We start from the raw sequence: 13,497 nt of genomic DNA, 5'->3' as shown, positions 1-13,497 counted from the left end.
CAAAGTCAAATAAATCACATGTATTAATAAAACACTACGGGATTTCCATCCTTTGATCAATGAACTGCAACTCTTTTTTTTTTAATTTAATCCATATATTTGTTCTTAATTTCTTTTCAGCCTCGTCTTTCACTGTACCTCCTTCCCTTTTACTAAACCAAACTTTATTTTCTTAACTTCCTTCCCCTGCATTCAGTCAATCTGATTGCCAGGTTTGTTCTTTGGTTTTGCCAATTGTTTCTTTATATCATTCTCTGATTGTAAAACCATCTATTGACAGACCTTTTCTTTTTGGATTGATTTTACGTTTTGGTTGGTGAAACCCCAATAATTCCAGTTTCTTTCTGCATATTTAAAGTTGCATGTGATTTTCAATACTGATATTCGTTTCGAAAACTATTTTTTGTGGATTAATAATTCTGGGGTTTTTCTCCTGTCCAGTTTGATTGTTGTTTTAGGTATATAAATTGGGGAATTGTTTGAGATTAATCCAAGCATTTGAAGAATAATGGGAGGTGTGTGCTCCGGTAGAACGAAACAGCAGACTATAAAGCATGAACAAAAGACTAGAGGATTGCCTGGGAAGCTCAAGTCAAAAAACAGCCTTGCTAAGCAAAAACGAAATTTCAATTCACTTTCCCATGTCAACGGCGGCAAAGCACGGCAAATACACGATTCTGCTGACTTTGGATTGCAATTTTCCCGGGAATTGAAGCCATCGACCCCTGCAAAGACTACATCTTCCAAGGTAGACCTTGCTTTGATCATATTGTTTATCGTGGCAATGAGCTTCCATGTTGGAGCTTATCGAAACTTGAACTATACATCAAGTGGCATTTCATTGATGTTAAACTCGGAATGGAAGAGCATTCAATGGATTAAGGAACATCTTGTAGATGCCTGTTCTTTTTTAAAAGAATAAATGGCATTAATTAGAATGTTTAATTTATAGATATGAGTTCTGCTTTTATGCAGTTTGTGGATTAAGGAACAGCCTGTTTATGCATCTATTTCCGGTCACTGTCGTTACAGGAGTTGAAACAACTCAATCTCATGACTAATGTTTAAATATTTTTGTTTGTTTTTGTAGGTTTCTCACAGGAGTTCATTTCTAGGAAGGGCTGGGATTATAGGCCTAGAGAGGGCGGTCGACGTTCTAGATACACTCGGAAGTAGCATGACGAATTTGAATCCTGGAAGTGGATTTGTCACTGGCCTGGCTTCTAGAGGAAATACAATATCTATATTGGCATTTGAAGTGGCTAATACGATAGCTAAAGGAGCAAATTTGTTGCAGTCACTTTCAGAACAGAACATACAATTCCTTAAAAAGGATGTCTTGCATTCTGAAGGAGTACAAAAGCTAGTTTCTACAAACATGAAGGAGTTGCTAAGTATTGCTGCAGCTGACAAGAGGTAGCTTATGTGCTTTAAATTGTTTTCTATGCAGACAAGTATGTGCTAATTTTTGTGCTTCAATATCCTATTATAACGTTCAATCCTTCGGCATATATAGGGATGAATTGGATATATTTTCGCGCGAAGTAATTAGGTTTGGAGATCTTTGTAAAGATCCACAGTGGCATAACCTTGACCGATACTTTTCAAAGTAAGGTAGATTTCATTTTTGGAGCATTTACTTTCAGCTTACTTTGATGATGTTTACTGATGGAGTTATACATCTCTTGCTACTGTCACCAATCTGTCAGACTAGATATACACAATTCACTCCATAAACAAGCTAGAGCTGAGGCAGAAATGACAATGAAAGAACTAACTTCTCTTGCTCAGCACACCTCGGTAAGTTTTATCGTCTAATTTGTGTCGTGATTCAAGCTCTAATATCAGAGTTGTCCATCTTTGTGAATGGTTTGTCACTGTATATTGATTTTTGGATATTGGTTCTTGAAAGCTTTTTAATCTATGTAGTCTACGTCAAGAATCTAACTGATGTTTATATTTGTAGGAACTGTACCATGAATTGAATGCTCTGGACAAATTCGATCAAGAATATAGGCGAAAGCTGGAAGAAGTGGAGGCCTTAAATCTCCCTAAAAGAGGTTAGGCATGGATGATTCTTTTACTCATTCAATTTATCTTGACAAAACTTCTTACGGTTGATATCTTCTTATTAAGAGCTCCTATTAACAGCTAATATCCTTGGATTACAGGAGAGAATCTCATGATTTTACAAAGCGAGCTAAAGCAACAAAGAAAGCTCGTAAGGAGTTTGAAAAAGAAATCTCTTTGGTCTAGAACTTTGGAAGAGGTACATAACTACAAGCTGCTTTTATAGTTGTCCATGAATCTTCCTCACTGCAATTTTCTATGTTCACAATAGTTGATTTTTATGAGTATCAACACTAGTGATGTGCTGAATATGTAATCTACTTTGGTCATGGACAAAATAATAAAACATTATTCAATTTTGGCTTCTTTATAATCAAGAAATGTTTGCATTGCCAGAGAATCTTTACACAACCTTTATTGACTGTAATTTTTTTCTTTGCAGATCATGGAGAAACTGGTTGATATTGTCACTTACATGCATCAAGCAATCTTCGAAGCAGTTGGAGGTAATCATTTAGATTCAAGTCTCATTGTGTTATTTGATGTTTTACTATGTCTTATTAATATAATCTTCAAATCATGGCAGAAGCATCATCAGCCAGAAAGGAGACTCCCGAAAATTCTCAGAAACTAGGTGTTGGTGGACTTGCATTACACTATGCTAATGTAATTCATCAGATTGACAACATTGTAAGTCTTTGACATGCCCGTTTCCCTTTTTTCCCACTAGCAGTCTAGGCCTTCCATCAGGTTGGATTAAATTGAATTTATATGTTATAGGCGGCTCGACCAGCTTCCCTTCCTCCTAATATCAGGGACACATTATACCATGGATTGCCACCCACTGTTAAGAAAGCTTTAAGGTCCCGATTACAGTCCATCGACACCAAGGAAGAGGTACATTCTTTTTATTCTATAATAGTTTAACTGCGATCTATTTGCTTCAGTTCATCTATTTCTTCGAGTATCATCACTTAGTTGCTTTCCCTTTTCTGCAGCGCTCAATTTCACAGGTTAAGGATGAGATGGAGAAGACCCTACAGTGGCTTGTTCCACTTGCAACAAACACAACCAAGTATGTTATATTTGATTTTCCCCACTTGCTGATTTATTTTAGAGATTAAACCGAAGCTCCAATGTAATATTTATTTCTTTGTTCTTTTTGCTTTAACAGAGCATGTCAGGGTTTCGGCTGGGTTGGAGAATGGGCCAACACAGGGTAAGTCAAAGGCTTCTCTTTATCTATCCCTAACACATTCTCACATTTTAATGGAGTTCTCTTTGTTAGTTACATAATAATAATAATGAGATTTCCTGGTTTTTGTTTCAACAGCAATGAATTCGGAAGGAGCGCAGCCATAAACGTCATCCTCACCCGTCTTCATACACTTTATCATGCTGATAAGCAGAAAACAGATGCATACATCCTTGAACTGGTGGCATTGCTGCATCAATTGATCAGCTTAGTTAAAAAAAGAGACCATGGACTCGAGCCTCAGCCTTTTCAATCTCCTGCATATAAAGGCTTGCTTTTTCACTCTAAGATGCAGCAGCGAGTTCACTCCTTCAATGGCGACGGAACTAAAGCCAACAAGATGGAACTTTCTGAAGAAGACAGAAACTTATTAAATAAGGTGACAGGGAGGAGATTGATTCCAGGAGTTAGCAAAAGTCAAGAGCTTCCTTTAGGCAAAAACAAAAGGATCAAAGTTTGGGCCTTCAGTAGGAGTGCTGGGAACACTCCAGATAAGAGCTCGAGGACAAGAAAGGATTTGAAGAGTTCAAAAGCAAATAGATTGGACGTCATGGATGGCTTAGATCTTGCAACTTAAGTCTCTCTTCCAAAACTTTTATCTGAGTCCTAAGATTCATTTCATTTCATCTCATTCTATTGTATATGTTTTACCTATGAGATTTATGAGTGTATATAATACCTTCAATATATTAAAGATTCTTTATCATTGTTCATAGGTTTAAAAACAATTCATTATAGATTAATAACAAATATCATATAACTTGATCACTAACATATCTATCACCCATCTCGTTATGTGGGACCAGGGACAAACTGGATTCTTTCTCTCCCGCAAACGGACCTGAAGGATAACGTACCTTCATTTGTTCTCTGTTACTTGAACGTAAATTTCTATCTCTGTGTTGTCGGAATGCGATCTTCTGCCCACATTAGAAAGGATAAATTGTGATCGACCGACCAACTCACTACCATTATTAGCCTATTAAAACACCTAATGTGTAACATCCTCAATACTGGGTTAGTGACCAAATTGTAAAGTTTCAGAATTTGGTGACTAAAGTAGAAGAATGAAATAATTCAATGATTATTTGAATATATATATTGAAGGTTATTTGGTAATTATTAAAGGAAATTAAGGGTATTATGGTCTTTTCCTTTAAAAGATATTCTTCCCCCTTTTATAAGAGTGAAAAACGTGGAAAGAGAGCTATCTGGAAGCTTTCTTCTTCTTGCTTTCTCTTCTTCACGTGGGGCTAGCTACAAAAGGTAAGTTTAATTTCAGTTGGTTAATTCTTGAGTTTTAAGCTTAGTTTTGATTCTTTGGGTATTAAATAAGCTTAAGGAAAGCTTATATGGGATTTAAACAATAAGATAAAGGAATTATGAAGGAATTTGTAATATGAGTTTTAAGATGAAATTTTGATATGGTATGATTGTTGAAGTTTTATGGATGAATTTGACTTGTCATCAATCCAATTAAGAAGTATGAAGTGTTAGAATTGGAATTAGAACACATTGAAAATTTGGTATGATTTTTGAATCTCATATGGAAGATAGGATTTTGAGGTTTAAGATGAAATAAATGAATATAGATTGGTTTAAGTATGTGTACTAGAGTTAAGAATGAAAAGGGGATGATATATGAAGTGTTTGAGTGGTAATGAAGTAATTTTCGGGCTGAAATATGATTTCTGGGCAAGGGGAATCGGTACCCATTCAAGGGGAACCGATACCCCTTCAAACGAACAAAAATTTACAGAATGTCATTAGGGAATCGATACCCCCATAGTAGGGAACCGATTCTCCCTAAAGGAAATTGTGAATATGGGTTTAATAAGTTCGTTTAAGTTGCTAGTATCCAATTACAAGGTGTAGGTATCTAATGATTGCCTCAAAATGTATAATTATGTAGATTCAGAGCCTAATCAAGTTCCGGAATCATTGACAAGTAAGATCGATCAAGGGGAAAGATAAGAGATTGGAATTGACTAGTGAGGCCAGGTGAGTGCATATTCAATAGTATATGATGTGCGATGGGAATAAGACTTGCGATGAGTCTATTTCCTGAAGTGTTACACATGAATTCATGATTAAAGGCATGAGTTGAATATGCATGTATGTATGCTTGATTATATGGATTGATCTGTTCTTTTATGTGTTAGGTGATAAAGTATAAGTGATTACATAAGAAAGGTTATGAATTATATGAGATATAAACTATGTGATCATAGTAAAATATAATTATATTATTATATGATAAGTGAAATAAGCTAGATAATATTGATCTATAGGATGATGTGAGAATAGTACACTAACTAGGAGATTTGAACATAAATGATAATATGAACATATAAGATAAGCTAGATGGGAAAGATTCATATGTTTAAATAAAACTATAACACATGGGTTGTATGATAGAAATTTATGAAGTTATATGAGAAGATTATAGGAGTTATATGAAATTGAATTAAGTAAACAGATTAGATTATATACATAAAGAAATAATAGAAGTGAGTTGTGTTTATAAGTCTGACATATATGAATATGAATAGGAATTATAAGAGTGCTATATGATTTATATTAGGATAAATCTTGAGGATATATATATATATAGATAGATATGAAATGAAATGAGTTATATGAATACATAATTATGTGATGAAATGATTACCTGAACATGTGAATATATATATATATATATATATATATATATATATATATATATATATATATATGTCTAAGAGAAGGCATAAGATTAAGAGATAAGCAATGTGACTATAAGTATATGTGCTCTAAGTGATATGACTTATAGGTATTTCTATTATAATGTTACATGATATGTTATGAATGTTAAAGGAATTATGTGATGGTATAAGAAATGATATGAAATATATATGTGAAAACAAGTATATGTTATGAGATAAGACCTATGACTATAAGCTACGTGAAAGTGTTCTAGGTGTTTCTATATGTTATATGAAGTATATGATTTTATGTGAATAAGATATGATAAGTATGTTTACCTGAATAAATGTGATTGGGTGAGAAATGATAGAAATTATCTGAAAACATGATATATGTGACATGTGAATTATATGGAAATGATCTACGTGTAAGTGAACTATGTGACTATGTGATGATATGAAAAGAAGCTATGCGATACGTGATATGTGAAAGTGAATTACAAGTTTATGTGAATATTTGAAATGAAATAAATAATAATGCCCATGTTATGTGTCATAAGAGCTAGGGGTATAGTTGGCATGCCAAGAGTCGAGGGTCTACGCGGTCCTTCGGGACATATGTATATTCTTTGGAACATGTGTGAAGTCTGGAAAGACACATACTTGATCCCTAGTATATGTATATGATTCTTAAGGAATAATATGTGGTCCTTATGGACATGATTATATGGCACTACGGTGCAATTCTACGCGGTCCTTCGGGATATATATATATTCTGTGGAACATGTGTGAAGTCTTGAAAGATACATACTTGATCCCTAGTATATGTATATGATTCTTAAGGAATAATATGTGGTCCTTATGGACATTATTATATGGCACTACGGTGCAATTCTACGCGGCACTTCGGTGCAATTATACGAGCTGTGGTGACAGCATTAGTGCACAACCTCTATAGACTCACATATCGATAGTTCTCACATATGTACATGGGCTAATCCAGAGATATGAACAAATATATGTTAGTGGTATGATAAATGTTATAGAAATGATATGATGTTGTGTGTGTATAGTGTTTGATTGAAAAAGTATGTGATTACATGATAAACTGTTAATGATGAATTATGTGTATGTGTGTATTTACTGTAATTAATCTGATATGATTTTATATGATATGAAAAATGCATGGAATTGGTATAACATGATAGAACAGAACATGCATGTATTGATATATGTTATAAAGTGCATTATAAGTTGTTATGCCTCACTAAGTCTTCGACTTAGCGTGTGATTGTTTCACACGTAGGTTTCGAGAAGAGTAAAGAGTAATGCGGAGCAAGACAGGTCAGTTTCCTTACCAAATGTCAGATCAGAAAATATAGGTACTGTATATAGAGTGTAGTTGGCATGTAGTCTAAAGATATAAATTGTATGAACTCTGATATATTTTGTAAACGTTTTGAATAAGTTAAATGTTATCAAAGTTTTTTTTAATTACTCACTATTTTATACGAATAAATTTTTGAAAAGTCAATGTGACACTTCGGACTCGTATCCGGGTCGGATACGAGTTGGGGGTGTTACATAATGATCATCAATATTGGTATAGTAATTGTTGACCTCATTTCTTGACCAAAAGAATCAGTCATGGTGACCACTTGCGGAGCTAGTATGCTTTGAGGGGTGTCAATTATTTCTAAATTTTTCTCTCTATATAAATTATATATATGTAATATGAAAACAGAAATGACACCACCCAGTTAATCGAGGAAGAATGAACCCTTTCGACTCTCCATCATCGATACCACCCAGACTATCAACAAACATCGTCAATGCATCAACGTTTAGCCAATCGATGTAGATGAAGTATTCACCATATATGATTTCTCCTTTTTTGAGTCCAAGATAAGATTATTATACGTTAGTAGTATCAAAATCGATATTTGTTTCATGCGTATTATTATTAACGAGTGATGGTCCTCCATCGATATACAATTTTTCACAGTTTACATTCACTAATAGGATTATTAATCAAACACGTCCAAAATCATTATCCTTCGCGTCTTTTGAGATATTACACAATTGACATGCCAAAGTTAAGGTCAGATACACAAACAGATGAATACTTATTGAACTCAATGAAATCTTCACGTACATGTCTTAGGGGCTGTTTGTTTACTTTAGAATGATTCAAATGCTGAATGATTCAGATGCTCTGTATGAATTAGCTCTGAATATGACATGATGTTTGATAATGACTCTGAATCATTCAGAATGTACTTCTGTGCTGAATCATTCAGCATTGTTATGCTGAATCAGTCAGCCCTGAATCATTTAAAAGTGCGAAACAAACGCACTGAATGGTTCCATTAAGAGGCAAACAAACAGTCCTAGTTATAATCAAAGGCACGTACTGAGAAATTTGTACATATATGACAGTAGTATCCCTAAGATTATGTAGTATATCATAATGGAATCAATAACATCGAGAGTTTGTATTTTAAACGAGTTAATTTTCTATTACATGAATAATTCTTGAAAGATTATTATTTATGATGTCTGAAGAAATTAATTAAAAAAATGATACAAAATATTAAAGTGAATATATAAATATTTAAATTTATATATCATGATTATGTGATCTAAGAATATATAAACACAACATTAATATATAAACTATCAATTTTACTAACAATTTTTTCAGAAATAAAAGATTGTAGAGCAACAAAACAAAAGCTATTTGAGTATTAAGATTTTGAATAGAAAACAACTTCGTTCTAAATAACACTCTCAAGCATCGTTTATGGTTTAAACATCTGAATTAGTCTCCTTTACAAACTTTCCCAAATCGAAATAGCTGTGCATATCTAAGAAGTTCTCCACTGCATCTCGATTTGAATCCGGCCATTCCTCGAGTCAATGAGATGATATTTTTCATTGATTCTTCTATTATTCACAACATCAGCTAGGCTTACAGTAACATAACCCAAAGATTCCTGGTCAAACATGTGAAGGAAGATTTAAAGTCAATGTAATGAGTTGAGAAAGAACGAAAACAAAAGCAAAATCAATGCAATGTGCACCTTGGGATGAAGGAGCCCTATCCTGGAGGACGTACTAAACACTTCGACGTGAATTTTATCATTTATCGGTGGTTCATCCACCATAAACTGAAATTCCTCTTCCCATCTTGGATCTCTGCTTTTCTTTACACGCTGTATTACCAAATTCCAGATGAGGGATAGAATTGTATGATAACTAACAAGAACGCAATGCTCAGACAAAAAAAATACAGTAGGGATTAATCATGCAGGCAAAAATAACAGGTCTAATAGCATTGTCTATTCATACTCAATAATGTATCCTGAAAACTGCACAAACAGATTTTATGCCGATTTATCAACTGTCAATTATTGGTTACAAGTTGTGCATGTAAGAACATGGAATGCCATCAAAAAGTAAGATGCTTTGGAAGTTTGGAACCAAATTTTCACACCATTGCCTTTTAGTGAAACAATTCTTGTGGAAAAAAAAGAATGAAAGAAACAATGCTCGAAAACACTACTTTTACAGCATATATTTATGGCATACCTTTGTTTTTTTCTCCTCCCCTCTGAACAAAAGTTGCACATGTGGGTTCGTGTGATTCTTTCCTTCGACATCTTGAGCTTCATGCACAATAACTACAAGTAAACCTCCACCTGCAGGCGTTCCTTCTGGAGCTTTTTGTACCATAGTTGAATCGTCAATGTCATCTCTTATCTCATCCTCCTTGAAAGGTTTGTACAAGGCTTCCACGACAATCTGCCCACGCGACTTCTCATTTTGTTGATTGTTCGGGTCCATATTTTTTAGCAGCTCGAGAGTCAAAACTTTTGGCTCATCAGGTGTAAGATCTTTCAATGGAACAACATTCACGCCCATCTTGTCGTGTTTACCAACCTGAATTGAAGTTAACATACAGCTTGAGGAATTACATGTGGAATATACGAAGGCATGCACAGACATGATCATGCAAAACACAGAAATCTGGCATTGGTTTGAAAAGTTTGTCAGTTTCCTTGGAGGCAACTCATACCTGCTCCCAATCATAGACAATTATCTCCAACGCTTGAGTGTTTGGATCTTTGACAACAAAAGTAAATTCCTCGTTCCATTCGGGGTTCAAGTTGTTTTGTTTCACAGTAGTCTTCTTCGCAGTTAGCTTTTCTTCTGTTAATTTTAGTTTCACGTAAGGATCGGATTTTCCCAGGAGATCTTTCTTTTTAAGCTTCATTGCCCTCACAACTTTCACATCAAGAATTCCAACAGGTTTCTTCATGGCTCTGTTAGTTTGAGAAAATTTTAGAAGGTGACACGTAAAGTCTAGTCTGTAATTTGCAGAAAGCTGGAATATGCACACTTACTGTGTAGGATCCATTATTGGCACTTGTAAGGCTTTAGGCCATAGGTACATATTTGCAACTTGATCCTTTATGAGCTCCTGGAGAAATAGAGTATCCTTATTAAGCACAAAGAAATGCTTCCACACTAATTTGCCATAGAAATGCTGTTTCCACTCCCCTTACTCTGAAGAAGTGAAGGGGGGAATGAAATGGGCATCACATTTGGTGTATATAACGTCGGTTAAGAGGATGACAGTCGGCTATGAGGTTAATACCAGTGTTCTCCATCAAAATTCGATCTGTTAGAAGAAGAAAGACGAAATAGAAGTATTACCTGGACAAACCTGTATAATCCAGGAATGGCCATAACATCTGCCCCGAGTAACTTAAGCCCAAAGTCAACATGTGGCTGCAAATTGAAATGGAAGATTAGGAAAAGGGAGTAGAAAGAATGAGACTAGAAACTAAGATCTGCCTGGTTGATGTTTTATCCTAAACATATTATGCTGAATCTGAATCATGAAGAAGCATTGAGCAGTTGGAAAATAAAAACATGAACAGCATATAGTAACTTCAATTCATAATATATTGATATGATAAACAAAACAGAAAAAAAAATCCCTAACGTTACTGATACATAGAGGAACATAATGCATCAAATTCATAACATGGTTTGCAAGAACTTGTAACAAAGTACAAACTTTAAGAGAGTTAAAAAACCATGTGTATGTTGTTAAATAACAACACACCTTGTCCATTAGGGAGACATATATGTTGGCAAAACAAGGAAAGACGCTGAGCAAAGGCTTCAGAGTGATTCGAGGAACAGCAAAAACTTGCAAATCAACAACCTGAAAGATTAGGAGGAAAAAGAAAAAGTCAAAGGACACTAGAAACACCAAGAATTTTTCTAGATCTCGCTGAGCCACTTTGTTCATGCAAGGGTGCAGCTATGCCTGTTAACGAGAGACGGAAAGAACATGTATGCATTCTCTCATGTTTTTGAGGTGCATATTTCTTGGTTTTAATCAACCAGTACACTAGCAAATACCTGGATAGTTGCTTTTAATCCAAAAGCTTTAACTCCAATAATGATATTAGGATTCCCTGCCCACTTAAGTGATGGTTCCATAATAATTTCTTTCTCATCAGTAACATAAACTTTCATTCCTGGCACATGATAAAATCAACAATGAGTATATCTCAATAAAAATTTGTGCAGGAATTACAAGGTAGAATCAAACGAATAAAACACGATTCATGCAAATAAACTAAAAACTCATAACCACCGTATGCTTGCAACTAGTTAAATAATATATTGTGGAATGGACTACTTTTCAATACTTTTCTTGAATAATTGTGCAACATAATTATTAGTCTCAAGGAATTTTTTTCCTGACTCGTTTTTCTTATAGATCCTGACAGTCCAGTTTTATGGAACTTGCAGTAATCTTAGCTATGCATTACTTTTCTTCCAATCTGAAAATGAGCTGTTTATCGCATGAGAAACAAGAGAGATATACATATGCATATAAACCCAAAAACTTGTTGTAACTGTGTCTTAGAAGCATAACCAATACATCTAGGAGACTCTTTTCAGTACAATCAAGTTTCACAGTTATGACAAGATTTCTTCTAAGAACTGCAATGCTTCCATCATGAATGTGATGGTGCTCGGGTTATCCTCGGAATGCTAAGAATAATTTAGATCGTGTTGTTGAGATTATGTGTGTAGAATGCTTTTGAGAAGAGAAGTCAACCTTGGAAAGTTGGTGGCAGGGTTCCCAAAGTAAGCGTTTCAAATTCAACAGATTGAATTTTGTATTTTGGAATTTGCTCAGCAATGATAGGCTTTGCTATATTCTTGGCAGTAGCACAAATTGCCTTAAAAAACGAGAATCGACACTTGGTAAGGAATTCAATAAAGCAAGGCCAAACAAATATAGAAGAGGTCATAATAGGTCAAAGATCATTGCAGTTACACATACCGTGTCGAGATAAGGCCACATGTTCTCTATAAATTTGTTAAGCCAGTCAACCTTCAGATAAACAGACAGTTATTATCTTGAACTATATGCACCAAGGAACCAACATACAGAAATGAAAGAGAAAAATAAATAACATAGCATGGAAGAACATACACGATCGAAATCCGGATTTTTGACCCACAAGGGTATCTCTGGAAGCATCCGCTGCAAAGTTTTTGAGTCTTCCTCGACCAAAGGACGGATTTTAGGATCCTGAACACAGGGAATGTTAACAATGTGACCATCTTATCAATGGTTCATAGGCTGAAATATGACAATGCAGATAATTCCTGTTGTTAATTTTGTTCAGCTACCAGCTTAAAATTCTTAGTGAGATATGGTCTCACCATTTACAGACATCTACACATCCTAAATTGTTTGGTGGATGGTGTCATAGTACAATAAGCAAAATTCCAGAAAAAGGGGGGGGGGGCGAAGCAATAAGGAAAGAATAACTCTGTTAAATGTTAATATTTGCAGAGAAAAGTTTCTGAATCCTTAAACTTAAATTTTCCCTAGAAAACATGTACTACCAGTTTGATCATTTCAAAATCATGGATATACATATTTCAAAGTGAGAAACTACAAAACACAAACCTTAACTGTAGATAGAACCCAAACTGAAAACTGTTTTAAGAGAAGAGCTTAAATTAAGCATAAAAAAAGAAATATTTGATCAGCTAAGCCTAAGAATAAAGTTAAGATTTTTAAACTAATAAATCGACAAATTTTAAAGCCTCTTATGGAAGTACAAGGACTGCCACCTGACAAAACTAAGAAAATATGAAAATAGAGCAAAAGAAAAGGCAAAAAAACCGAGAAAAAACAAACCTTAACATCAGTGGGAAGGAAGTAGATGAACAAGTAATAGCCAATGACGATCCCAACATAAGTTCCAATTCCGAAGCCAAAAACACCCAATATAGAGCTCAATATCCCCATTCTTCTTCTCAGGAAGAGGGCATAAAAAGCTTCAGTTAAACAAGAAATGGAATCTGGATAAGATTTCTGTCCGAAGCAAAATTGAAAAGAAAGAAATACCAAGAGATACTACAGTTTCAATAAGAGTGGAAGC

General features: G+C 34.5%; 2 protein-coding genes across 6 annotated transcripts; one reads left to right on the top strand and one right to left on the bottom strand.

Moving 5' to 3' along the window:
* Nucleotides 1–140: 140 nt before the first annotated feature.
* On the top strand, nt 141–10,934 carry LOC120209310 (protein PSK SIMULATOR 2-like). Of its 5 annotated transcripts, none has more exons than XM_039208352.1 (13): nt 141–212; nt 442–748; nt 1,091–1,416; nt 1,517–1,609; nt 1,710–1,800; nt 1,967–2,060; nt 2,172–2,269; nt 2,513–2,576; nt 2,657–2,760; nt 2,851–2,967; nt 3,069–3,145; nt 3,245–3,289; nt 3,404–3,946. In XM_039208352.1, the coding sequence occupies exons 2-13, from the start codon at nt 509–511 to the stop codon at nt 3,900–3,902; spliced, it is 1,848 nt and encodes a 615-aa protein (XP_039064283.1). In that variant the 5' UTR covers nt 141–212; nt 442–508; the 3' UTR covers nt 3,903–3,946. The 5 variants fall into 5 exon arrangements, with proteins under 5 accessions (XP_039064283.1, XP_039064285.1, XP_039064284.1 ...); XM_039208353.1 differs by lacking the exon at nt 141–212 and adding an exon at nt 10,924–10,934 and having other exon boundaries at nt 412–748; nt 3,404–3,902; XM_039208354.1 differs by lacking the exon at nt 141–212 and having other exon boundaries at nt 411–748; nt 2,660–2,760.
* On the bottom strand, nt 8,755–13,379 carry LOC120209311 (synaptotagmin-2-like). The gene is made up of 12 exons (XM_039208356.1): nt 13,254–13,379; nt 12,537–12,635; nt 12,384–12,434; nt 12,156–12,279; nt 11,447–11,565; nt 11,145–11,246; nt 10,730–10,804; nt 10,417–10,493; nt 10,089–10,335; nt 9,602–9,952; nt 9,094–9,225; nt 8,755–9,006 (listed from the first exon to the last, which is right to left on the bottom strand). The coding sequence occupies exons 1-12, from the start codon at nt 13,362–13,364 to the stop codon at nt 8,878–8,880; spliced, it is 1,617 nt and encodes a 538-aa protein (XP_039064287.1). The 5' UTR covers nt 13,365–13,379; the 3' UTR covers nt 8,755–8,877.
* Nucleotides 13,380–13,497: the final 118 nt, after the last annotated feature.

The sequence above is a fragment of the Hibiscus syriacus genome, unplaced genomic scaffold, assembly GCF_006381635.1.
Source record: "Hibiscus syriacus cultivar Baekdansim isolate YM2019G1 unplaced genomic scaffold, ASM638163v2 tig00018586_pilon, whole genome shotgun sequence".
Lineage (NCBI taxonomy): Eukaryota > Viridiplantae > Streptophyta > Magnoliopsida > Malvales > Malvaceae > Hibiscus > Hibiscus syriacus.
The sequence above is the reverse complement of the archived record's forward strand: the minus strand, read 5'-3'. Positions and strand labels throughout refer to the sequence as shown.

What these genes read in the sequence shown, in the direction of transcription:
- LOC120209310 (XM_039208353.1), top strand. Translation starts at nt 509, where the DNA reads ATGGGAGGTGTGTGCTCCGGTAGAACGAAACAGCAGACTATAAAGCAT. An exon ending in ATTGCTGCAGCTGACAAGAG is followed by an intron (nt 1,417 to 1,516) that starts GTAGCTTATGTG and finishes CGGCATATATAG; the next exon opens with GGATGAATTGGATATATTTT. An exon ending in GGAGAATGGGCCAACACAGG is followed by an intron (nt 3,290 to 3,403) that starts GTAAGTCAAAGG and finishes TTGTTTCAACAG; the next exon opens with CAATGAATTCGGAAGGAGCG.
- LOC120209311 (XM_039208356.1), bottom strand. Translation starts at nt 13,364, where the DNA reads ATGGGGATATTGAGCTCTATATTGGGTGTTTTTGGCTTCGGAATTGGA. An exon ending in ATGTCTCCCTAATGGACAAG is followed by an intron (nt 10,805 to 11,144) that starts GTGTGTTGTTAT and finishes TTCAATTTGCAG; the next exon opens with CCACATGTTGACTTTGGGCT. An exon ending in CCAATAATGGATCCTACACA is followed by an intron (nt 10,336 to 10,416) that starts GTAAGTGTGCAT and finishes TCAAACTAACAG; the next exon opens with AGCCATGAAGAAACCTGTTG.